Raw genomic sequence first — 27,707 nt, forward strand, 5'->3', positions numbered from 1 at the left:
TGCGAGACTGAATCTCGAAAAGGGAAATATTCCATTTCTCCAGGGATGGTGAGATGTTGGAGTTAGTACATATAATTATCAGGGGGTGTTGAGGAGTAATTTTCTAAACGGTGACATATTGGTCAGTTGTCCTTTTCACCAGACCCATATACATACATATGAGTGTGCGTGTGTATGTGTTTTTGTCTTTTTAGAGATTTACAAGCTTGGTCCTACAGATCAATGGGTCTGACCATGAGGAAGTACTCAAACTTGAAGCTCCATCAGGAGCAGACGTACAGCCATTGTTCAATCTATAAAATGACAACTTATTTTTTTTATCTTTATGGCTGACAGTATGAGCAAAGCACAGCTATTGCATTCAACAGTGAAATTTTCTTCACTTAAGCAGGGAAATAAATATTGTGGGAAGAAATAGCCAGGGAATTGTTATGGCTAGGCTTGTACAGGTCCTAGGACTGGTAGACTAGTACCAACCTAAGAACCTATGAACCTAAGCATAATACACGTCAAGCGTGTCTACCTTGGGGTGGAATTTTGTGCCCACTTTTTACACTTCTTGAATGCTTAACTTTCCACTGCCAAAAAGCATTAAAAATAAACAAAAACAACCAAATGATGCACAGCTATAAGAGTACAGAGCAGCAAAAAAAAAAAAAAAAAAAAATATATATATATATATATATATATATATATATATATATATATAGATATATATATATATACACACACACACACACACACACACACATATATTTATATATATACATGTGTGTATACACATACATATATATATATATATATATATATATATATATATATATATATGTGTGTGTGTGTGTGTGTGTGTATCTTGTACACACGTGTGTGTGTGTGTGTGTGTGTGTGTGTGTGTGTGTGTGTGTATCTTGTACACACGTGTGTGTGTGTGTGTGTGTGTGTGTGTGTGTGTGTGCGTATGTATGCATGTATAAAAACAAGAGAAACTGACAAGTGTAACTGCAAGGGTTGTTGCTGTCTTTCGGCATTTCCCGGTTAGGGGTCGCCACAGCAGAACTCCGGTCCGCTAATGACTGGCAGTAGATTTTCATGGTGCCGAGTTGCCAGCTCGACGCCCAACCTTCAACAAAGGCACGCCCATTCACGCATGTCTTTCGGAACGCCACTCCACCTGCGGGGAGGACAAGCAGACTCCACACAGAAGGCACTCCCCGCTCGCTAGCTGAGAATCGAACGGGAGAACCTCCTGTTGTGAGGCAACAACGCTACTGCTGCGCCACCGTGGATAAAACTGCAAGGGTGATGTAATAAAAAGTATAAGTGTAAGGAGGGGCAGAAAGGAACAGTAAAACTGTCCAAACAGTGAATGAAAAGATTGGTCCAAACCTGAAGATTAGGTCAATTTGCAAACAGCCAACTCTCTAGATTCATAGGCAAGTAACAGGCTAGCTGCCCTTGCAGGCCATTTTAAGTCCAGCCAATTTCCCTTTTTGTGCTCAAATAAACATATCCTATTTGGTTAGAGACTGGACTTACCCATCCCATAGTCAATAATTATATATTATCCCAAAGAAAATAACTGGGCTCATACAACAGATAAGTTGAGGGGTCTCAATGCACGGGGATAGGAGCTGCCTCTGTCCAATAGTAGTACAGGGGGAAATCTTGTTGCCATCCATAGATCCAATGATCCAACTTGTGCTTGAATACAAACAGGGATGACATTCTTTTATGTGAATGGGGAGTTTGTTCCAGAGCAGAGGTACTGTCTGCGAGAAATATCTGTCCCACCAAACTATTCTGGCCTTGTTGCAGAAGAGGATTTGATCATTTGCTTCAGTATTTCTGATGACATCTTATTTGCTGATGTGCAGTAAACCCATCAGTAATGGGTCAAAGGATACCTTGCATGCCAGGCACAGCTTGTCTCTTAGCAGTCTGTAGGATACCGAGTATAGTGGCAGGGCTCCGAGTCTGTCCATGTAGGATATGTTGTTAAAGCCTTGTATACCTTTAGTAAGACATCTGTGGGCATTCCAGTTGTTGCATGTATTTGGACAGATACATGGCAAAAGGAACATTATATGCAATGATCGCGGAGTGGAGGGGGGGCAATGACATCACTTGATCTAGATACAATCCCTTTGTTTATAAACTGTGCAATATAGATGGAATATAGATGGAATTTCTTGCAATATAGATGGAATTTCTTACACAACTGGTCAAAAGTTAGGTCAATTTCCACACACATTCCCAAATCCCGAACTGGGTCAACCCTTAGGGCGTACTGTCGATGTGGTAGCTCCCTGAAGTAGATGACTTCCCAAAGGATACAATAATGTGTCTTTGGCATTTAGTTTCAGTCCACGACTTTGGCACGGCTCCCTACTGAAATGCCGGTACTCGAAATGTCAAGTGCCAAAAAAAAAAAAAAAAAAAAAAACAAGACCGAAAACAAAGGAGATCTCGAAAATCACTCTTTTCCTTAAAACTCAGAAACTGCCATACCTTGGAGAAAATGGCATCTCCAACTTTTTATATACAAGCCTGATCCATTCAGTCTCCCCCATTTCTGGACTCACTCACGCTAGTCCTGACATTTCAAATGGTTACGCTGTGATCTGTCCGTTATTTATTTGGGACAAACCTTCCTGCAGGACGGCCAAGTCATTTGAGGATTCAAGGACTGCTCCTAGCTTGCAGTCATCTGCAAACTTAGTCAACCAGTGCCCTTTGGTACTGGCATTTACTTCAGAAAAACAAATGCCAAACAGGAGAGGTCCCAGCACAAAACCCTTGGGGATTTTACTGGTGAGTGGTCTCTTTGTGGTGGTACCTTTCCCTATTTGATTTCCTCCATCCTATCTGTTGGCAATCCACTGGGTGACACAGGGGTTAGTCACAGTTTATTTAGCTTTTGTACTATGCCTGAGTAGGGAATTGAGTCAAAAGCTTTGGCCATGTTGACATATGAGATATGCAGTGTGTACTGCGTTGCTATCATCCATTGGTTTGGTGACCTTTTCAAAAAAACAATCTACCACGTTGAGTAAGCATGACCTGCCCGTGATGAATCCAAACTGAGACAGGACCAGTGTTTGGAGGTTGTGCCCTGATTTATTAGATCCATGAGAAGTCTTTCCATGGCTTTGCATATGAGGCTGGTCAGACATATGGGTCTATGGAAGGTCCTTCCTTATGCAAAACTAAACTAAAATGAACTAAGCATAGGTACGAAGACATTTTTCACTCATTGATTTTTTTTTTTTTTTAAACAACAATGTAGCCTGGGGCTGTTTCTCTGACACTAGCATGGAGTGCAACAAGAGATCTGGAATGGAACTAGTATGCAGATTACTACTCAAAAATTAACAGCCTTTAAACATTTCAGATGCCAAGCTAAATTGAAGTCTGTGCCATCAGTCCTGCTGTTGCAAGGACAGACCTCTTAAATACTGTTAAAACACACTAAGTTATCTTCAATAACAATATTAGAGTACATTACATACAACACAGCACTTGTGTGAATACATCAATTGTTTTTACATTTTTAAAATGAAAATTCAGTACTGCCTGTTTGCAATATATTTAGCAGTGCAAACAGAACACCATGCTATAAATGAAAGTTTTGTTACTGGTATAGGATGCATAAAATGTTATGCTTTCATTTTAAAAGAGCAGTACATTCTTTTACGTACTGTGGCGACCCCTAACCGGGAAAAGCCGAAAGACACAAACAAACTTAATAAACTGTGATGTAGTCATACGTCACTTCCTTTTTGCTAAACAGGCATGCTTCATTTTCTTACATTTACTTCATTATACTGCTTACCACGGTATTAACTTTATACGCTTCTAATAAATTAAGTAGTAATGGGATCCACTTGTATAATGGGCAAAGCCTTTTCCTGGCTTTCAACAGCCCAACAATCAAGTGGAAATAACTTTCAGTAACCTCCTTTTGTGACAGTGGGGGCAAAATTTGGATGTCATCAAGCCATCACCTAAGCCTGTTTCAGATTTTTCAGGTATACACTCACTCCAAAGTGATGTACAATGAATGACTAGTAACACAGCATCAGAGGTGCATAAAGATATGCACCTGTTCTCCCATGCTCCACATCAACTACTGCACTGCGTGTGCTCTAACTGGCCATCTCAGAGCCCTTTGCTTTGGCCTCTGTCCATTAGACACCCTAGCAGTGGGATTACACCTACTTACCCTTCCCACATGATGGGCCATCATTACTCATTACCACCTCCCAGTCTCCTGACGTATCATCAGCACTGCAGTCATAACTCCCGCCTCTGGCACCACAGAATCAGTTTAACAGCAGTAACTGTTGACAGCCTAATTCTTTATAAATGGCCTGTATTTGTACTTGTACTTGTATGATGTTATTTAGCAGTAGCTGCCCAGCTGTGTCTTCAAGCAGATGTGTGCTTAGTTCTGGCAAAGATTGTGTGACCAGTTCAACAAGCGGAGACTGTTTCCAGCTAAAAATGAAAATTTTTACTAGACTGGTTGTTGCTACATAAGTCTACTAGTGGCTGACAGTGTGACACCAAACTTATAAATAATATCTATCTGTTAGGTAAAACCTCCAGAGACAAACGTATTCTACATTCTTCTTCCACTAGCCAACTCGCATAAGCTAATCATCCAAATAAAATATGATATAAACAACCTCTACCTCAGGAAAGGCAATGACATTCTGTACAAGCCATTTCAATATCCACATCACACTAAATGCAATCAGATAACAACAATGGAAATTGTTTGCTTAGACTCTCAAACTACCTAGAACACATTTTTTATCCCTGCTTAGTTCAGCTGAATGCTCAACCCAGCATACAAAAAGTCTTCAATAAAAATCCAATTTATTTAAATATCACTGGTATTACTTCTAAATAGCTTTAATGCAAATACAAGTCTGGGTACCAAGAATAGCAGAAAAAAAAAGCACAGCAGATGCTACTACAGTAACATTTAGCAGAATAATTTAATGTATACAAGATCCAGATCTCAGTATTTGTATGCTTCAGTACTAATACAGAACACACAACTATGTGCATTTAAAAAAATATATTATGGGACTATATTTTTTGAACTACCCTTCTTCATGCCGGCTATTAATAAACAATGCCTGAATGACGATTCCAAGGCTAACTTATTTTATTACAACATTCCACTTCAAAAATCCAGCATTTAATATAATTTTTGCAAAACCACTTTTAAAGGCCTTTTCTCTATGCATCTCAGCAAATAACAAATATAACAATACTGTCACATTTCATAAAACAAATTAAAAGCTGTGTCACATATGCATATATCTGTATAACTACATCACTAGGTAGATACTCTGCTTACTTGACGCATAATAAATAAATTAAGTGATATGAATAAGCCATTTGTTTTGATCTGGCCTACATAAACTCTTCTAAAAATACCTCAGAAGGCAGAGTAAATAAATGACTATTATTTCCTGACTTAAACATTTGCAGCTCTGCTCTTCTCACAGACAAATTTCAAATTCAAATAACACCAGAGTGCATGTATGAACCATAACTCTGAAATTGTGGCAAAAATGAATGGCAGATCTGATGACTGCAAAACCTACAATTTAAATGACTTCCATAATAGCCAGAACATACACAAATTTAGCCACACCATATAGAGTTGGAGGTTGTGGTTATCAAACATGGATTTACTACAAGTAGATGGAGCTCACTAAACCAACTTAACTGCTAAACTTACCCCTTTAACTCCTTTCAAGTCTCCTTTTAATAGGGAATCCAGGGTAAAGATGACATTGTGGCTTAAGCTCTGGAGCTAATTCAAACAAAAAGGAAAGACAATAAGACCATTTACAAGTGATGCTTTCAGGAAAGCAGTATTTTAAAAAACATATTTTGCAAAGCATATAATAAATACCGCATCTGTCTATGATTCTTAAAAATGTGTCTCATTCATAACTACGTGTACTACATACAAATGGGTTCATTCATTATTACAGTCACTTCAGTGAAGAAGATACTTTTCATTAGGAAATAGCCCTGTGCCATATTTTCAGCATAATCACTCCGATATGAAATCAATGGCATGGAGTAGCAATGTACTAGAAGGTGTTCTGAAAAGAACCATGCTGTAGATGAAACATGCACATAGACTGCACCCCCTACTGAGATTTATCACAAAGGCCTTTTATCTTGCTCTTAGAATGGAAAGTACAAGAATATATCAGCTGGTCTCTTCAGTGGAAGCTTAGATGCTAGACAGCATTTATCCAAAATGTAAAATGCTTTGACAATCAAAATACTTGACTTAATGACTTCAAAACAACAAGTGATATCTTGTTTCCTGCCTGAATTAACTCACTAGGGAATATGAACAAATGGAGGCATTAAGTGCAGGTTACATAAATGCAGTGCGTACGGACGGTATATAAGGGCAAGAATGCATACATTACTGACAAAGGCTTAGCTATTAGTGTAATTGTGGATACGTAAACAGACAGCAACTTGATCACTCAGCATCTGGCCTTTGAAAGCAGAACGTTACAGTGTAAAAATTTTCTGAGGTTGTTTCTCAAATTATGCCGTCTTCTAAATGACTAGTATTTGAATGAATTACATATACCCAGTGATACCCCCTCAATGCTTTCCTATACCTGAGCGGTTATTTTTCCCCCAACTCTTCTCTGTCCTATATTATTTGTCAAATGAAGCGCATTTCCCACTCCACCCCTGTACTGCAAGACAAAGGCACTGTTTTTCAAGTTGGATCACTTACACAGGAGCAGTGTGTTGACCTAGGCCAAGCAGCAGGCAAAACAGAACAACACAGTGGGGAAAAAAGGCTACTTGTGACTCATTCCTTGTGTTTGGGGGGGGGGGGTAGAGTTTGCCCAATGGCAGCAACAAAAATGGGTACTTACATATTATCACAACCACATTTTCATGCTGCAATAATTGACGTAAAATGGAAGAACAGACGTTTGGTCTTACCTTGTAAGGTCTGTCTGATATGTGTTACAAGAAAGTTCAAACATTTTTAAGGTGTGATGTAAGGCTGGGTTGTAAACAGAGGGCTTGGTAAAGCAGTCACCATTTTAAACATTTTTAAGGTGTGATGTAAGGCTGGGTTGTAAACAGAGGGCTTGGTAAAGCAGTCACCATTTTCTTCCGCTGCTTCTTCACCGACTCTGTGGTGGCTTGACTGGAGAAACTAGCTGCTGTGTCTGTGCCCTTTTACGTGCATCAGAAGAACGTCTGATGGGATGCAAAGACAATCAAGAGACTTTTTTTTTTTTTTTTAAAGTAGAAAACGGCAGTACTGCAAAATCTTTTGCATCTGCTAACTTCCTTTCATTCCCCCAATCCTAGTCTCACTTTATGGATCAATTATATAAGAGAGGTTAATCAGATGAGTAAATGATTTTGCAGTACTGCCGCCGTTTTCTAAAGGAAAATCCCCTTGATTGTCTTTGCTTCCTATCAGACGTCTAATCCTTCAACAGATTAGCTAGTCACAAATTGCATGCAATGTTTGAAAACCCATACTCGTTTTACAAACCAAAAAAAAAAACATCAAGATAGTGTTTAACAGTCTACTACCCTTCCCGATCACTTTGTAAGGAGTCAGACAGGGTATACTGCTTTGGCTTTTGGTTTCCCGATGCTTTCTGTTGTCAGGGCAAAGGCTGAGAAAAAGGAACGCGGAACGTGTTTTAAGTTGGAATGGGGGAACTGGCTTAACTGACATCTTGAGACGCTGGCAGTAAATGGGGAAACCTATTTTTTTTCATCCGAAGTGAGAAACCTTTCTAAAAAACAAGAACACATTAAAGAAAACATGCGTTTGAGGTTTTCTCATACTTCATCGGTCCCAGTTGACACAAGGGAAAGCAACCACCATTCGAAAATGTGGTTGCGATAATACGTAAGTACCCAAAAATGTTCTACACAGGGACAGAATGCAGACCAATGCTGATATCACTATAGCAAGAACTGAGTAAAGGGTAGGGCATAAGCAAAAAATCCAGAGACTGTTAAGGAAACTGGACTGTGCTAATCAACTTTATATCAGAAATTCAACTGTTTTTCTGTTCAGACTGGCAGTAAGTCAAACACCTAAAGAGTGAGAGTGGGACATTTAGTTTACATTTTGTATAAAAATCCCTCATTAATACAGTAATGTACTTTAAAAGCAGCAGTGCTTTATTCATTTCAATAGAATTTAAAGCAATTTACAAATTGTATTTCTCATTGTCCTGTTTATAAACCGGATAGTATCTCCTAGAAAAAATGTTTCCTAATAATCTTATTTAAAAAAGGGGATAGCACCTCCCATCCCCTTAAGACTATATATATTGTCTCCTGCTCATTTCATAGAGTTCCTAACTGCTTGGCAACCTTGCCACATTCTGAAAGGGGCCTGAATTAATCCTGCACCACTCTTGGCAGATAACTGAAGTGTAATAGATAACTGAAGTGTAATAAAATAAAACAAATCTTAAACGTTTTAGAGCTCTACTACTTTATTTTTGCTTTATTTGTTGATTTTGCACTTTACATCACTTTAAAGGTCCCTCATACTTGAAATCACCTTGTTCAGGTAAAGTGTAAGTTGCTCTGTAGTACATTATACTCTCACACAATGTTTTTTGAGTATTTATATTAAGGGAAATGGGACAGTCCGTTTAGTGTCAGCGGGTGGTGGCCTGCTGTATTTGAGTTGGAAAACACATAAGAAAAGTGTAGGTTAGGGGCTTAGTTGGTTGTTGATGGCTTGTATTTGAGAGTCCTTTTTGCTGTGCTTTTACATTAAGAAGTCCAGAATCAGCCATCCTGTGGGACAAGGTGGTTGCCTGATCTCTCTGAGTTGGGAAGTACTTCAGGAGAGCTCAAAGTATAACCATTTATTGGCCAGAGGGTACAGGAGTCAGTTTTCAGCTTTTACTGTTTGCTATAAATTAGGTCCACTTGTGCAGAGCTTCTCACTGTGCAGCAGCAGTTGGCAGTACCCTGTACAGAAGCAAATACTTACACAGTAAAATTTACTTATAAAACTACATTAGGAATGTAACCTGCAACACAATGAAGCATTTTGTGGAGATAAGATTAGAGCAGCTAGTTTGCGCATCAAACAGCACTAATACCATATCTGAGCACTATCAAATATCTGCCCTTAACCCTAAAACTTCCCCAGGAAACCTCTGTAAAACCCACCCCTTAAACCATAACAGACCACCCTAAAACAGATCTGGACAACATGGACATGCAATTTCCAAATTTCTCTATGGCCAGCTTGGTAAAAGGGCATCCTGAGACAATATAGCATTTGTCTCATTCTCAACCATTTAATGCTTAAAAGAAAAGTACAGTTGTGTACACTTACCATAAATGTAGATGTTCAAGTGTATTCACTGTTGCAGTCATTACATTTGGGTAATCTGCTGGCAGGTTGCCCTCAGTCGGCCTGAATAACAAAGTCTTGCGTCCCGCATCGGTTGCTGTCTCCTCTTCCATGATGTCAGGTCGTCAGGGGTATAAAACATGCAGCCGATGCCATTTTATTCAGTTTTTCTTGCCCCAGATGTCAGGTGCTCCCCAAATGGGGAGCAAAAAAAAAAAAAAAAAATATATATATATAGGAGTCGGCCAACCGGCACTTGCGAACTGCTTCTGGCACCGCACGGCAAGAAAGACTGAATAAAATGGTGTCGGCTGCATGTTTTATACCCCTGACGACCTGACGTCATGGAAGTGGAGACAGCAACCAACGCAGGACCCAAGACTTTGTTATTCAGGCCGACTGAGGGCAACCTGCCAGCAGATTACCCAATGTAATGACTGCAACAGTGAAACACGAAGAACATCTAACACAGTATGCGAGAGATGCACATGCACAATTTCCTTGGAGGCAAAAATCTCACTTACAAACAAGGTAGTCAAGAAAACACACACTACATCCTCCAGACACACAGTTCACCACACATATAGACCACCTTATGCTGAGACACTTCCCAAACTTCAAAGAACTCCTAATCCTAAAAACAGCAATGCTTATCCTCAGAAATTTTTATAGCATCCACTGTATGACACACAAATGCTTCTACCACCAGTTTAGAGAAGGAGAAGAAAATGGTCAGCAGCTTATCTGGAGCCAGGCTCCACAATATCACACACAGGCTCAAGTCATTTCACCACAGGTGCAAATATGATTTTATCATAGTCCATTTGGGTGTAAGTAACCTGTATTACTGCCTCTTAAATCGTTTTTCAGTTGTGCACTTGCCTTGCTTCATTTAAAAAGTTTTAAATTGCTAATTTTGTAGAGTTTTAATTGCATTTACTGTTTAGGACTACACACTCAATTGTGTTAGCCTTTTCTGTGTTTATTTACTGTATTATTACATTGTTTAGCCTGTGTAAACCAAAAAAAAAAATACTATCTTGTTGGCTCGTTTCCCACCTTTCCTAGCCAGTATAGTCCAGATACAGGGCTTTGCTTGTCTCAGGACTTTATTTTCTGTGTTCAAGCTATCCAGACCTTGCTGTGGTAGAGGGAAGTCCTACTGTTTACCAGTGGGAGTGGTGAGCATTGTACTGCCTATCTAACAGTAGAGGAGTGGTTTCTAGTTCTGAAATTGTAATTTTATTAGCCTTTTTGGGCTGATTTCTATCCCTTTCAACTTTCTGGCTTAAAAACTGTGTGTTTGCACATTTTTCGCATTGTGCAGCGCCATGGGGCTACGGTTAAAGTATTCCAGGTGCCAGAAAGTCTGCTCTTCAAATTTTCCCTTAGAACTAGCTGGTTTCTCAGTAGTAGCACTAAAATCTGAACCCCTGTGACTAGCACTTGCTCTAGAACTTGCTGGAAAGCACTAGGAAGCCTGAAACTGATACAAGCCCTCAACTCTCCTTGTCAATAAGGAGAAATTAATCGTAGGCACTAAACAGCCTATAATTGCAAAGTACCTTGCAAAGGTAAGGGAAAACAGCTCTTGCACTTTACAAAAAAGCACCTAAACAGGCATGTCCAAGGGTCAGCTTCCGTTGATTTCTCCTGTCCACTTGGTGAATCTGGGCATACTGGAGCAATGCGACAACTGCCTCATGTACACAGACAGCCCTCTCCCCCTACCACCCAACACTACAACCTGCGAGAGATGCACTTACATAGCCAAACTGGAAGCAAAGCTCTCTCCAGCCAAGATTGTGCTAGACAGTCAAGAGAAGGTTAACACCTGCACTACACCTCAAGCAACACATAGCCCTTCAAAACCCACACCAGCAACACCAACACCTAGCAACACTAAACCCACATATGCAGAGGCCCTTAACATTAACCTACCCAAGCAACAAGGACTTCTGAAGCTGAAATGCAAACAAACACCAGTCCCAACCAAAGTGACACATAGCTCACAACACCAATGTGCCACCCAACAACAGCCCCTAAGGCAACACAATGTACCCAACACTTTAGTCATAGGTGACTCTATAGTCAGGTACATTGATGTCCCACTCACCAGGCTGAATAAGGAGAAAATTGCAGTCAGCTGCCTGTCGGATGCCAGGATCCGCCACACAACACATGCACTCAAGTCACTCCACAACAAGTACAAATACGACTCTGTCATTGTCCATGTTGGAGTGAATGACTTGAGATGTACCTCCCTGGACTACATGAAAAGAGACATGGAAGAGCTCTTGGATCATGTGGCCCAGACAGGTATGACCCTAGCCCTGAGTAGCATCCTGCCTTCGCCCAGAATGATACCCCAGTACAAGGACAAAATGACTGACTTTAACAATTGGCTAAGCTTCTGTTGTCATTCAAAGGAGATCCAGTATCTGTCTGCCTGGGAAGACATGATCAACAAACCACGATGCTTTGCCAGAGATGGTCTGTACCTGTCACCCCTGGGATTCAGGTTACTGGCTAAAGCTCTTGCCACCCCTATAGTGCCTTTTTTAGGCAAGGTTCAAAGGACAAAACCACCACCGTAACAGATACAAGCATACAAAATCTGAAGGTAATGTTACTCAATACTAGAAGTCTAAACCTCAAAATGCATTCTCTCGAGGCACTCCTAAAAATGGAGAACATCGATATCTGTGCAGTAACTGAGACCTGGTTCAAGGCTCCAGAGAGAACCACTGCAGTACCAGGCTACAACTCTTACCACACTTTTCAGCCACCAAGCCAAGACCGAAACACTAAAGGTGGAGGAGTGTCCATATTCACCAAGGATATTCACACCTCCAGGTTAGTTGCCCAACACAATGCATCTGAAATTCTCCAGGTGCAACTAACACTAGGTAAGACTGCAATCCAAACTGTAGCTTGCTACAGATCCCCCACCATGCCCCAAGATTCTCATTAAATCTTTCTAAACATACTGGAAAATATTAAGATACAACCAAATACCCTAATACTGGGTGATTTCAACTACCCTGCCATTAACTGGAGAAACTACTCGGGAACCAACACCTTTTCCCAACGGTTCTTGGAATTCATAAATTCCAATGCCCTGGATCAACTAATCCATTGTCCCACCAGGGGCTCCAATATCCTAGACATGGTCATTACCAACATGGGAGATAGATGCTCCACACCAGTGGTCACCCCCTCATTGGTCAGATCTGACTATAAGCAAATCACCCTTGACATCCACATCCCACCCCCACCCCCCAAGTAAGGAAACCTCCATAAAAAACTTCTCCACAGCCAACTTCATGCTACTCAAGTCAGAAGTGACAAACTTTATGACACCCATGCAGATGGGATCTGAAAGTTCGACTGCTGAATCCTACACTAAGGCACTGTAGGAGCACATCCACTCATGCATGAATTGTGCCATCTCAAATAGAACCAAGATGCTCTCCTCCAAAAAAAGGAAGCCAATCTGGTGGTCCCCTGCTACAAACAAACTATACAACAGAAGGAAGAAAGTGTTGCAGAAAAGAGAAAAATCCCAGGATGCAAAAAACTCCCTTACCAGCCTCAGTAAGAAGCTGAGATCCCTCTTAAAATCATCAAAAGCTAGTTACGAAAATAAAATTGCCAAAGATTCCAAAGACAACCACAAGGCATTCTATAGTTATGTCAAGAATCTAAATGGCAATGCTCAGATCTGCTCTGAGCTACAACAGAATGGCATTAAATATACTGATCCCAAGGATATTGCCAATATCTTGACAGATAGATTTAGTGCCAACTTCACCCCCCTCTCACCCCCTAAAGAGCCCATCTCAATACCAAAAGATTGCCAAATTCAGGTAATCACGGCCACACAGGTAGAAACCACACTCTCCAAAGCTAAGAATACAGCATCCATGGGACCAGATGACATCCCAGGCTGTGTACTAAAACTACAAAATGAAATGGTACCTCACCAAAGTGTCATGTTTAATCATAGCCTCACATCAGGCTTTGTGCCCACTGAGTGGCGCACAGCAACAGCTATTCCACTCCACAAGGGGGATCCACCTTGGATCTCGTGAACTACCGTCCCATCATTCTGATGAGCCTGATCTGCAAGGGCATGGAATGCATTATCATGGAACTTATAAACAAAGACATTGGCAACCGTCAAACACTGGACCCACCCAGTTTGGGTTCGTGAAGGGCCGATCTTGTCTCCTGCACCTGATTGACTTCTTCAAATCAGTCTCCAGAGCTGTGGACGAGGGTAAGGCGGTCCACACAGCCTATCTGGACCTCGCCAAGGCCTTCTACACCATCCCCCACTCTGGAATCATAGATAAACTTACTAAGCTGGGCATAAATCCCTACATCACTCGATGAGTTGCCAACTTGCTTACTGACAGAACCCAGACTGTAAAAGTACCCGACTCCAAATCCAGCTCCAGACAAGTGACAAGTGGAGTACCTCAGGGTTCAGTCCTGGGACCGCTCTTGTTTGGCATCTACTTCTCTGAAGTACAGGCCAACACTAAGGGACTCTGGCTAACAAAGTTCGCAGATGACTGCAAACTGGGAGCCATTATTGAATCCCCAAATTATGTGGATAGTCTACAAAAGGGCCTTACAGAAACAGATGCTTGGTCCAGGGAATTCTTATGGCTAGGACTGTACAGGCCCTAGGGCCGATAGCCTAGTACCAACCTATGAATCTATGAGACATACCTCACTGGACTATATGAAAATAGACATTATACATCTTCTGAATATGTGTCACAGACACATATGTTCCTTGCATTCAGCAGCATTCTACCTTCACCAAGGATGATGCCTCAGTATGTATAGAAAATAACTGATTTGTATATTTGTTGCATACAGTTGGCTTAGTTTCTAGTGTCATTCCAAGGGGATTCACTAACTGTCAGCATGGGAAGACATGATTAACAGACGCTGTCGTTTTGCTAGGTCCCTATCAGCATCTCGAATGCTGACAATATCGAATTTGATATTGTCGCATCAAGAATGCTGAAAGGGCAGAACGTCGAATGGGTAAATGGAAATCTCTATAAGGGGAGATTTCCATTTACCTCAATGTAGTGCGGTCTCGGATTTGGTATATTTAAGTAGCAGGGGGTGTGGGAGGTGCAGGGGGGCTTGTTGTTTATTTTTTTTTCTCTGCATTCGAAAATTGGATAGTTTGATCATGTCAGTTCGACATTTAGTGATTCTAACTATTCAATTTTCGAAATGCTGATTTAGACCCGTTTTGCCAAGGATGGTCTGCACGTATCCCCCGGACTTAACCTTAAGGTATTACTGCTCAGTTTTAGGACCCTCAACAAAAACTCCTCACCCTAGAAGCTCTGTTAACTCTGGAGACTATAGACATCTGTGCCATTACCAAGACTTGACTTAAAGCCACAGAAACTACTCGAGGCAGTGCAAGGCTACAGTGCCTTCCACACATTTAGACCAACAGAGACAAGTTGTCATCCACCCAAATACCCTATTCATGGGGGATTTTAACTACCCTTCTACAGACTGAGAAAATGCACACTGCCTCAAACTTGCAGGCACAATGTTTCCTGGACTTTACTAACACAAACACCATGCCAGAGGTTCAAATATAGTGGACCTAGTACTCACCAACATGAGGAAGTGCTGCAACTAGAAACCAAACTAAACCTGTAACAGAAACTATTCTAAAGTAAATTAGAAGTTATGTACTCACCATAACGTTCCATCTGAGTAGGTGTATTCATTTGTCTGCAACCTGTGGGTTATGGATCCGATATCAGATCCGAACCGGCATGGTTTTCCAGCTATGGATCCAAGCTCTCAGCTCCTCCCCTCACCCATAATGCCCTGCTCTACCCTCATGACCTCAGATCGAGTTTGCCAAAGCAACAACACCCTAAAAAGGGTAACATAGAATATGCAGGAAACTGAAAGGCCAGGGGGATAGGATGGTTGCAGACAAATGAATACACCTACTCAGATGGAACGTTATGGTGAGTACATAACTTCTAAATCTGAAGTAGGATATTCATTTGTCTGCAACCTGTGGGACAGAGTCCCCAGCTACCTGAATCTTGGGCGCCATCATGGAAGGATATTCCGGAGCACCGGAGCCAAAGGATGCTCTACCCCTAGATGCAAGATCCAACTTATAGTGGGAAATAAAGTATGAGATGAAGCCCACGTGGCTGCTGCACAAATATCATCTAGAGGAATCCTAGCCTTGAAGGCTGCCGAGGTAGATACTGACCGGGTTGAATGGGCATGAACACCCTCGGCCTTCCTGAAGCTTGATAAGCCAATAAAATGCACTGTGAAATCCAGCGGGACAGAGAAACTTTAGAGATTGGCTTGCCCAAATTGAATTTTGCAAAGGAAATAAACAGCTGGTCGGATTGCCTATGACCAGCTGTCCTGTTCAGATAAAATCTAAGTTGCCTGTGAACATCTAGTGAATGTAGCTTATATTCACCTTTGTTTTCATATTTAGGAAGAAAACAGGGAGGTTAATGGACTGATTGATGTTTGCTTCAGAAGCGATTTTAGGAAGAAAGGACGGGTTGGTCCTGAGGGAGACACGGTCCGGATGAAATACCAAGTAAGGAGGTTTAGCTGATAATGCTTGAAGTTCAGAAACTCTCTTGGCCGATGTAATGGCTACCAAAAGGGCTGTCTTGTACGACAAGAACTTGAGATCCACCGGTCAAGGCCTGTAGGACCAGAGAGAGGTCCCAAGGAGGAACTGCTTGTTTTATAGGGGCCTGAGAAGAAAAGTACCTTTAAGAAAAATTTTACACAATTTGGCTGACATAAGAGGATTAGAGTCATGGCCAATGTGATAGTGAGAAATTGCGCCAGTTGTACTTTGACTGTGGAACTGCTGGCACCATCGTTAAAGAGAGTGGTTAGAAAGTCAAGCACTAAAGGAAGAGGAACGTGAAGGGATTCAGGCCTTGTTCCACTTGCTTGTAAACCTTTCTAGTGGATGGTTTATGAGCTGCCACCAAAATTGCCTTAACCGGTGATGAAATACGAGTCCTAATCAAGAGTGGAACTGGAGCAGCCAAGCGGTCAGCTTCAGGTTGTCCAGATTGAGGAGGAATGCAGGATGGATGGGATATCAGATCCGGATGGGATCTAGAATCCAAGGAGGATTCACCGAGTGAGACCTTAGGAAGGGGAACCAGATCTGTCGAGGCCAGAATGGAGCAATGAGAATCATTCTGCAACCCACCCGAGAGGCTTTCTGAAGAACTTGGAGCATCAGAGGCAAGGGTGGATAGGCATACAGAAGACCGGGTGGCCAAGCATGCACCAGAGCGTCTCTTGGGGTACCTCCGGGAGGAGGTATTAAAAAACTGTCGCACTTGGTGTTTGAGGGAGAAGCAAAAAGATCGCATGAAGGGGTTCCCCACCGTGCGAATATGCGTTCGCTACTTGACAATTGAGAGACCACTCGTGGGGGTCAGAATGGTGCGACTGAGCTTGTCCGCTAGGATGTTGGACCGAATGCTATTAGAAAGCGATTGGTGGAGATTGCCCATTCCCAAACTCTCATGGCCTCTCGACAAAGAGGGTAAGACCTTGTTCCCTGCTTGTTGATGTACCAGACAACAGACATGTTGTCCGATTGAATTGCAATTGTTCCCAAGGGAAGAAAGTCCTGAAGTGCTAGCAACGCTAAGAGCACTGCTCTCATCTCTAGAACATTGATATGCAGTAAGGTCTCTGAATCGTTCCACGTGCCTTGGGCGGTCCGCCCATAAGTGCCCCCACCGGGCGTCCGTGGTCACCGTGGCGAGAGGGGAGAAGCACTGTGGAGATCCGGGAGTGGAGCCACCACAAGAGGGACCGCTTGCAAGCCTTGCTGATCGCTATGGGATGATGCATGGGAGAGCAAGGTATGACCACTGTACTAAGAGCGTCCACTGTAGAATGCATATTGAGCCTGGCAAGAGGAAGAAGTGCTATAGCCGATGCCATAGACCCTAGAGCCCTCAGGACCAACTCCGCCGGAACAGAACTTGAATGGAGAATGGCCCGCACCTGGAGCTGCAGATTTAGAACTCTGTCCGCAGTGAGGAAGGCTAACTCCTTGTGTCTAGCCTGGCCCCTATAAAATCTAAGAGCTGTGTGGGCCAGGTTGGATTTCTTTGTATTTATTGTGATGCCCAGAAAGGGAGCAAGATGGAGAAAGGAGTCTCGCTTCAATAGAAATAGATGCCTTGTTGGGGCGAGGAGCCAGTCGTCCAGGTAGGGAAAGACCTGCACCCCCTGAAGCCTCAGGTGGGCCGCTACCACTGCTAATACTTTGGTGAACACCCTGGGGGCTGTGGTGAGACCAAAGGGAAGGACCCGAACTGGTAGTGACTGGCTCCCAGCCGGCGGAGAAACCTCCTGGAGCGCCTGTCCATCAGGATGTGGTAGTGAGGTCTATCGAGCACATCCAGTGATTTTCTCCCAGAAGGAGAATAGATTGCAGAGTGACCATTCGAATTTTTCTTTGGGGACTGCCAGATTCAAGAGAGAGGTCTAGGATTGGTCTTAGTTCCCCATCTTTTTGGCACTAAAAGAATCTGGAGTAGAACCCTGATCCGATCTGGTCTGGGGACGGGCTGGATGGCTCTTTTCTTTAGCAGATGGCCAATTTCTGCCTCTCCGTTGACCGGGTGGGACGTCTGGGAAGGACTTCAACTTTGGAAGGTAAAGGAAAGGAATGCGATATCCTCTGGATATGATTTGGAGAACCCAGCGGTCCGATGTTATGGACTCCCATGCCGCTAGGTGCCCCGTCCCCGACTGCCTCCAGAGTAGAGCAGGCGGGCAACCCTCAGGGTTGCTGAGCGGCCGTTCAGAGAAAGGTTCCCTGGACCCGAAGTTTCTGGGAGCCCCTCTGCCTCTAGGGCGGCGTCCTCCCTGTCCTCCTCTGCCACGGAAGGACTGGTTGTCCGGAGCAGGCTGGGACTGCTGCGACTTCGGAACCACATCTTCTTCTGACCCTTTTGGTTCCTAGAATAGGGCCTCTGGGGTGCAGAGAAGCGGATTCCGACGGCAGACAGCGTCTTCCGTCCTTTCTCTGGGTCAACGGTCTTGCCAAACAGAGCAGAACCATCAAAGGCGTTCAGCGGCGCGCTTTGAAGGGCTCAGAAAAAGAGCCAGGCCTGGCGTCTAGTGACCAGTCCTGTCCCGCAGCTCTAGCGGCGCCTTCCGTTGCATGGGAGAGTAGCCGCGAAGTATTTGTAACTGACCTAAGAGTGGCCATACGGGTGGAGTGCAGAACTCTGTCCTCCTCCGAAATGGACTCGGGGATGCAGCGTATTCTTTAATAAGATCTCGCTGCATCCTAATGACATGTGCCAAATAGTTCAGCGCCCTTACCGAAGGTCAACTAAACATCCGCTTCCCCAAGCGGTCCATCATCCGAGACTCCTTGCTCGGTGGGTGGACTGAGGACTCTCCTGAGCCAGTTCCCTCTTGTGGCCGCAGTCAACATGGCATCTACCGGAGGCCCCTTACTCCAATGGGCCCGGTCGGATGGCGGGCTAAGGATCCTATCCGGTCTCTTGGGAATTGGCACCACGATGTCCGGTAACTACAACGCCCTGGTGGTAATAAGGTCCACCAGGGGTCGGCAGGGGACACCCAAGAGGTATCAAATGCCTCCAAGAACACGGACTCGTCCGAGGAAGACTTGGGGCAGACCAATTTCCATGATGTCTCCAAAGGAGACATCCTCGGGTGACCGTGGGGAGCCTTCCCCTTCCTCCAAGTCCGTGTCTTCTGTGAGAGACTGGAGTCAATGTGCCTCCTTTTGCGGTATGCTTTGCGAGGACCTCCTCTGGGGGCTGTCAGAGGAGTCCTCGCAGCAGCAATTTGCTCCATAGGAGCAACTTGGGGCCACAAACGGGCTGTCCCAGGGGCCGGATGGTGGAAGCCTGGCCCAGTGCAGAGGGCGGAACAAGTGCCGGGGTCCGGAGACCCTCAACAGAGCCCTCTCCACTACATCAAAAGGACCAAAGGATCCGCCGGCGGCGCCCGAAGCCCCGCGGGAGGAAGGGCCGACGAGCTCCACACGGCGCCGAAGGAGCACTGATCCCCAGATCCGAGGCTCGGATCCAGGCTCGAGGTCGGATCCGGGCAGGGTCGGATAACCCGGATAGCGGGTCGGAGAAGGAGCAATAGGCTTAAAAGGGTGTTGAGCTCCCCAGAGGGGAGGCAAGAGCACTCCCATCTGCATCTGGGCCTGGATGAACCTTCTCATCATCCGGTCCAGATCAGCATCAGAAAGGCTATATGGCCTGGAGTGCCTCCTCGATAGCCTCCTCCTCCTCAGGACCCGTGAAAAGCACACAGGGGACGGGCGAGGAGGAGACCGAGCCGACATCGAGCCGGGGGAGAAGCTCGCTACTGGCAGGGCGAAACAGAGGTCTCGGCCCGCCGGCTGGTGCTTCTCCCTCCGGTCCTTCTTTCTAGCATCCCTCTCCTCTCCAGAAGCGGGAGGTTGAGTCCCAGGAGCAGGAGGGGGTGCCACAGGGGAACAACCATAGCCACAGTTGTTCCCGAAGGAGTGGAGGCGGAGCCGAGTCTGGCGGTAAAGACCCGCCAAGACAAGCTTGGACCTCCGCTCCTCAGTGCCCTGGGGTTGAACCCTGCACAAATGGAGCAACCAGATGTGAGGTGTTCAGTGTGGCCATCAGCCGGTGAGAGCTTATGGCCACACTGGAGTATTTGAGAAAATAGATTTGGGCTGATCAGCCATTCACATCTATAAAGCGACTCAGAGCAACTTAAAGAAATATAGACACACAGGCCCAACACACACACTCTAACAGCGGGGAGGGAAAAAATTACTTAATTTAACTCAAAATAAAACTATCAAAGAAACCTAAACTTTCACACAGAAATACACAAAAAACTTTAAATTTTCTGTTTTAACAGGTAAGAAATAACCACTTAGCTGAGAGCTATGAATACAAATCCAGTCACCAATCTGGGGTCATGAGGGTAGAGCAGGGCATTATGGGTGAGGGGAGGAGCTGAGAGCTTGGATCCATAGCTGGAAAACCATGCCGGTTCGGATCCGATATCGGATCCATAACCCACAGGTTGCAGACAAATGAATATCCTACTTCAGATCTATATTCTACTGCGCAACAGTTTGTCAAAATTTAATGACCCCCCCCCCCCCCGAGATCACTGCAGCCTAAGTAGAATTGTTCACAGAAACCCTAAAAAACATGTGAAAGGCTACATAGATGCTGCTGTACCCAACAGAATAAAGCTTATGACAAACACCAAAAGCAAACCACACAGGAGGAAACACAGCCTTAACAAGGTATACAAAAAAGGAAAAAAGTAACAGCCAAAATCTGAAAGAGATACTCTCATAAAGACAAGAGCTCACTGATTAAACTAAGTCCAAAAAGGCCAAATACATGGTCAGGATAGTCTCTCAGGCTAAGGACAACCCCAAGGCTTTAATAAGCTATGTCTGAAACCTCAAAGGTAACACACACAGCAGTGTGATGAATTTATGGTAAATGGCATCATCTTCACTAAACTGAGACAATACTGAATCTGCTGGCTGACAAATTCAGCTCAAATTTCACCCCCACTCCTACCCCACTGCTACACCCTGTTTAATCTCTACTAGCACATCCTCCCAGCTATCAGTATGGAGCAGATTTTGGCAGTGCTTGCCAAGGCCAAAAACTCTACCACAATGGGCCCTAGTAATACTCTTGGGTTGCTTCCTAAATAACTTAAATCATTACCTTTCAGGATAACATGAGGCACTTTTTAACTGAAGTCTCAAAACAAGTTATGCACCAGGTGAATTCAGAACTGCAACAGTCATACCTCTTCATAATGGTGGTAGATCAATCGACCTGTGAAACTACAGACCCATCAGTCTGACAAGTCTACTATGTAAAGCTACGGGATGAATGATCATTGAAGTAATCGGCAAGGTATTTGGCAAACTACAGACACCGGACCCATCCCAGTTTGGCTTTGTCAAGGGAAGGTCTTGTCTACTTAACCTGGTAGACTTCTTCAACAGGGTCGTCAAGGCAATGGATGAGGAGAAGACAGTGCATACCACCTACTTTGACCTGGCTAAACATTCAATATGATCGCCCACTCAGGTATTGCTGACAAACTCACGAACTAGACATAAATCCCTACATTACTTGCTGGACTGCCAGCTGGCTCACAGAAAGGACCCAAAAAATCAAAACTGTTGAGACCAGAGACTGGTCACCAGTGGAGTACCTCAGAGATTCGTGCAGGGCCTGCTCCTTTTTGGCATCTAATTCTCAGAAGTCAATGTTAATTGTCAAGGGCCTCTGGCTCACTAAGTTCTCAGGTGACTGTAAACTGGGAACTATCACAGATACCCTCACAACACTAAAGTCATGCAAGAAAGCCTAACACAGAAAAATGACTTGTGCCAAAGCCATAGTTTAAAACTCAACACCAAGAAGTGCATTACAGTGCCCTTTGGGAAAAGTCCGCACAAGCCAATTACTCCATCAATGAAACACCCCTAAGAGTTGACCCAGTAGTTAGGGATTAGGAATCTGGGAAAATATGTATACAGTAATCTGGTCTTCAAAAGAGACCAGTTGGCACAGTGGTTAAGGTCTTCGCCTCCCATGCTCAAGGTATAAGGTTAAATCCTGACATCTGGCCAATACCAGAGGTTCTCCCCATGGTCTCTGAGGTTTCTTCCACCTCCAAAAAACATGTTGAATGCTTCCATCTCAAACTTACCAATGAATGGAGCTGTAAGCAATAGCACAGACTCTACATGGTGCCCTACAGGGGGAAGAGTTGTATACACCAACCGCTTTGGGCATCGTCTATGGTGTGCAGTATCCTCAAGATAAGAAAACATGTATCACAGAGTGCATGACATGGCAGGGCTAGCAACCTGACAGTGTAAAATATGGCTCTAGGTGATTAGGTCATACTGACTAATGTTGCCAAGGGCATTCGTATTTGCCAGTGATAAGTGGGTTGAGGACCTGGCCTAGTCCAATCTATGCGAGGGACCCATGCTAATGGTCAGAGGGGTGGATGTGACCCCTATTTACCAGTGTGTGCCTGCCATAAACCTCAAAGGGTCAGTAAGCTACTGGCCGGATGGTGTCCACTTGCCCAGCCAGTTACCTGGGATAGTTTATTGAGTGAAAGCTGAATGTAAAACCAATCAACCTGCCAAACATGAGCTAACATTTGCTACACACAATGTAGATTCACTGGCAGGATTGATCTTGGAGGTGGATGGCATGATGGACATCCTATCTATCCAAGAGACAAGATGGAATAGCAGTGCAGTGAAGTCACTTGGCTTAGGATCCAAAGTCCACTACTCAGGAGGAGGACAGGCTAGAAAGGGTGTGTGAATTATGGTGAGAGAGAGGCTTCAGAAGGCAGTGAGGGATGTCGTCAGAATTAGTGACAGACTCACTGCAATCAAGACTCCAGTCCTAAGGATAGGGTACTATTCATAATCTCAGCCTATGTCCCACAGCAGGAACGTGATAGTGAAGACAGGAGAAGAGAAGAGTAGAGTGCATTCAGAGAGCAGTTGTAGGACCTACTAGATAAAGCAGGACAACATGAATTGGTGCTGATAAAGGGCCTGGAGCCACATGAATGGGGCAATAACAATAAAGAGGGAGAGGCCAGTCTAGACTTCTGTATGGCAAATGGCTTGATAGTAGCCAACACATGTTTCAGAAAGAGAGACAGTCACAATATCACATACAGGAGTGGCCAACATGCAACTCAGATAGACCTCCTCCTAAGGAAAGGGCATTGGGGTAGAATCAGTGACTTGCAAAGTCATCCACAGTGAAACAGTTGGTCCAAATCATAAACCACTGGTTGCCTAAATTAGCTACAAGCATTTGTCAGAAAAGACTCTAAGGTAAACAGAGACCAGGCTGAAGACCTGGAAGCGGCTGGAAAGAAAGTACAACAGTTCAAGGAATTCCTCATGGCTCTAGCGCACCAAGAAGAGGAGGAAATAGGTGGAGATGATGAAGAATACAGAGCAGATATGTGGCTGAGCCAGGTACGGAAATGAGGTACATAAGGAAAACCGGTGGTGGAATGTAGAAGTGCAGGAAGTCATCAAAAGAAAAAAAGAGTGCAGGAAAAGGTGAGACAGAAAAGATAGACTAGGTTAGGAAGAAATACTGGTTGGATAACAAAGAGGCTAAGAACGGAGTTGCAATAGCAAAGAACAGGGCATCAGAGGCACTCTACCAGCTTTTGGAAACTGACTCAGTAGTAGCTGGCACAAATCTACATCAGGTTGCAAGCATAGACAGAAAGACAAAGATAATAGTAAGACACCCTTCATAAGGGATGCCAGCAACAACTTGCTCATCAGTTTACAAGATATCAAAGGCAAATGGAAGGAGTACTTCCAGCAGATTCTTAATGAAGAAAATGCCACAGAAGCTGTGCTGTCCTAGGCACAGCCTACGATGACAGAAGAACAGCATTAAGGAAAATGAAGTCAGGGAAAGCAGCAGGCTCAGATTATGTCACAGCAGATATGATAAAGATGTTGGGTAAAATAGGGGAGAAATGGCTCCTGAAGAGTACTCATAGCAGTGTGGAAAGAAAGACATATCCCAGATAGGTTCATAGGTGTTTACTAGGCTAATGAACACAAGGGCTTTTTTTAAGAATAGTCATGCATCCCAAATCTCTGACAAGTTCTGGTACCTTTGATAAGTATAAGCAGGGGCTTGGGAGGTAAAACATTTACAAGCAGAACTTTGGGAGATGAACTATTTACAGGCTGCCTGTGTGCATTAGCGACATAGGTGCCAAGCCAGGGATGAATTTCCTGTTCCCCATCCAATTGTCTAAGTTACACTTGAATTGGGATAGGGAGGAATTCTGCTTCACATGGATGGGTAGCCTGTTCCAGAGATGGGGTAGTCGATGGGATACATACCTGTCTCTTCAGCAGGTCCTATTTATATTACAGGCAAGATTTAAGTTTTTAGAATGGGTTATTCTGGTGCTGTTTGTTTTGCTGATATGAAGGAGTTCCATCAGAGTGGGTGTGACAATACCCTGTTATGCCAGGCATAGATCTCCCCTCAACAGGCTGTAGGAAACAGAATACAGGGAGAGCTTTGCGGTGGTCTTCATAGGACATTTTACTTTTTCCCTGCATTCTTTTATTGAGGAACCTCTGTGGACATTCCATTTGTTGGATATAACTGGTTAGGTACATACCAAAGGGGGCATTGTACTCAATGGCAGGTCTAATGAATGCCAAATACAGTGGAACAATGTCTTCCATGACTGCAAAATAAGCATACTTGTGCCAGTGTACAAGAACAAAGGGGACATCCACAACTGTGGGCAGTACAAAGGTATCAAACTCCTGTTACAGTGCATGAAAGTTCTGGAGAAGGTGACTGATAAACAGATATGATGAGCAATAGAAAGATGGGAGATGAGCAGTTCAGATTCACATCAAGATGCAGCACAAATGACCTAATGTTTGTAGTGAGACAGACAGTTGAGAAAAACTTAGAAATGACGTAAGAGTACACCTGGACATTCCTACACTTGGAGAAAGCATTCAACGAGGTCCCAAAAAAGCTGATTTAGGCAGTCTTGCAGTGGTTCGAAGCCTCACAAACACTGGTAAAATTAGTGCAAGCTATGTATCAGGACCCAGTGACTCAAGTATAAACAGCTTTCGGTCTCGCACAGGGGTTTGCAGTGGGACTGGATGTGCATCGGGGTTCAGCTCTGAACCCACTGCTGTTCATACTGGTGATGGACTACATTAGCAAACAGGTCGGAGTGGACAGATCAACAAAGCTGCTGTATGCTGATGATGCGGCATTACAGGCAAATTCTGAGCAAGAATTTCAACTAAGGATTGGGGAATGGATTGCAAAACTGAAGGCACACTGGATGAAACTTGAGTACAGTTGCAATGGCAGCAAATGGGGAAAATCAGAAGAAGTGGTGAGTTGAGCAAGAAGGGAAAATAGTAGATGAGGTTAACAGCTTCTTTTATCTGGTAGGGGTGATTGACAAGAAGGGAAGTCTGAATGAAGAGGTCAAAGCTAGAATCACAGGGGCTGTAGCCAACTGGCATAGAGGATTATATGATAAAAGAATGTCAAAAAAGTTGAAAAGTAAGATGTGCAGGACAGTGGTGCGACCAGTGCTACTGTAAGGTACAATAACCTGGACAGTAAAGGCAGAGCAGTTAAGGAAGCTAGAAGTGATGGAAATTAAGTACCTAAGATGGGTGGTAAGATGCACACTGTGGGACAGATGAAGAAATGAGGACATAACAGCAGAAGCCAAAGTAGCTCCAACTGCAGAAAACATCAAACATAATAGGTTACAGTGGTTTGGGCACATGTGCAGAAAAGCAGAAGACAATCTAGTAAAGAAGATATGGGACAGACAGTAAGAATGCAAGAGGAAATGAGGGCGTCCATCAAAGAGGTGGATGGATTGTGTGAGAGAAGTTCTGCGACAGTCAGGCATGAGTGTCAAAGAAGGCAGGAGTGTGGCACTGAATCAAGAGAGATGGCAACAGCTAACACAACATCCTGACCCCATGTAGAAAATGGGAAAAGTGTGTGTGTTGGGGGGGGTGATGATGATGATGAATCAAACATTTGACCAACACATAGCCAAGGTAGTAAAAAAGTCAATCTATGTCACCAAACCTATAAGTAAGGGTATGCCATCCAGGTCCAAGTAAGTAACATTATCACTTTATGTGGTCCTTATCAGGCCCATCATTGAGTACAATTCTCCCTTCAGCATGTACCTGACCAGGATTTGCAACAGTTTGAATTCCCACAGAAGTTTTTTACCAAGAGAATCCAGTGTATTAAAATATTGTCCTATGCAGATTGCCTTAAGATTCTATCTCTACCCTCAGTCTACTACAGGTTACTGAGAGGCAATCTACCTGGCATATAAGGCATCCTCACATCTGCAAAATGAATAGCACTAGAAACACTAGATACAAGGATTTAAACTTTGCCAACAACAAAAACAGAACATGCTAGAAAGAATTATGTGTGTCTTAAAGGATCCCCGCACTATGGAACAGACTCTCTATCCATGTGGAGCAGAGTTCATCCTTGACCCGATTCAAATATAACCGTAACCACTGGATGAGGAATCATAAATTCACCCCCAGTCTGGTTCCATGTCTCTAATGGTCAGAGGCAGACAGTAAGTAAAATGTTACCCAATTAACATACCTCCCAACACAAAGCCCTTAGCCACCTACTAACTAAAATTCTCTTCCTAACAGACACCCAAGGTACATGAGGACATAACTGGGTTGGGTTGCACTGCTAGACTTATAAAGGTGTTGGGGTCATTAACCTATACTTACCTGTAAACCTATGAATAAGAAGTAGGTACAGGATGGAGGGTGCCATCCCTCCTTACAAATGATGTTAGGAAAAATGCAGTTTGCATCATGCACATTTGTTCAGAGCTGTACTTACATCAGGAAATATATATGCATGCTCCATATTCACACAGTGTACATATGCTTGAGTCATTGTTCTTAATCAATGAAACTCCTGACTATCAGAATTGTGATGGCCCCATGACTGCTCAACTTCTTAATACCCTACTGACCACCACAGACACATCACCAGAGAGCAATTCTTCACTGAAAATCAGGGCTTTCAAAAGACAATACCGAGCTGTCCAGTCAACAAAGAAGAGTGAACGGGCCAGCCAGACAGCCAACAGTGCAGCATAGCCAGAGAAAGAGGAAAGCTGGGGTTCCATGAAAAAACATATGGAATTTTGTTCTCCTGTCATTTTTTTATGTGCGTCTGCTCTATAACAGCAGTTAATCATAGTATCCTTGATGAAGCAGCTTTCACTGGTTTACAAGATCAGTAGGGTATGGACTCAAACCAAGGATCACATCTCTGAAAGTACAGTTGTATAAGAACTTACCATTACAGCAGATGTCCTAAAGATGACAGTTGCAGTATTCTTTGCAAGTGGGATATTCTGCCAAGAGTAGCCATACATTTGGCCAGCATACTAAAGCCTGGGCCTTTCCATGCACCATACATCCAACATATGACTTAAGCCTAATGGTGAGAGGTACAGAGGGGACAAATACATGCGGGAATTTCAGAACTTACTTGCCATGGGAGAAAAAATGGAATAGAAGAGGAGGTAGCTACATACATTTGTACATGTCCATCAA

At 43.7% G+C, this 27,707-nt stretch overlaps 1 protein-coding gene across 4 annotated transcripts in view; it reads right to left on the reverse strand.

The window, feature by feature from the left end:
* ASAP1 (ArfGAP with SH3 domain, ankyrin repeat and PH domain 1) overlaps positions 1-27,707 on the reverse strand; it is a 2,547,392-nt gene that overhangs the window by 1,302,223 nt on the left and 1,217,462 nt on the right. For all 4 annotated transcript variants that reach the window (XM_044067036.1, XM_044067034.1, XM_044067035.1 and 1 more), the window contains exon 5: positions 5,759-5,833. In XM_044067036.1, the coding sequence (XP_043922971.1) occupies positions 5,759-5,833 (75 nt within the window). The remainder of the gene's footprint in view (positions 1-5,758; positions 5,834-27,707) is intronic.

Source organism: Protopterus annectens, chromosome 3.part1 (assembly GCF_019279795.1).
Source record: "Protopterus annectens isolate FY-2018-M chromosome 3.part1, PAN1.0, whole genome shotgun sequence".
NCBI lineage: Eukaryota > Metazoa > Chordata > Ceratodontiformes > Protopteridae > Protopterus > Protopterus annectens.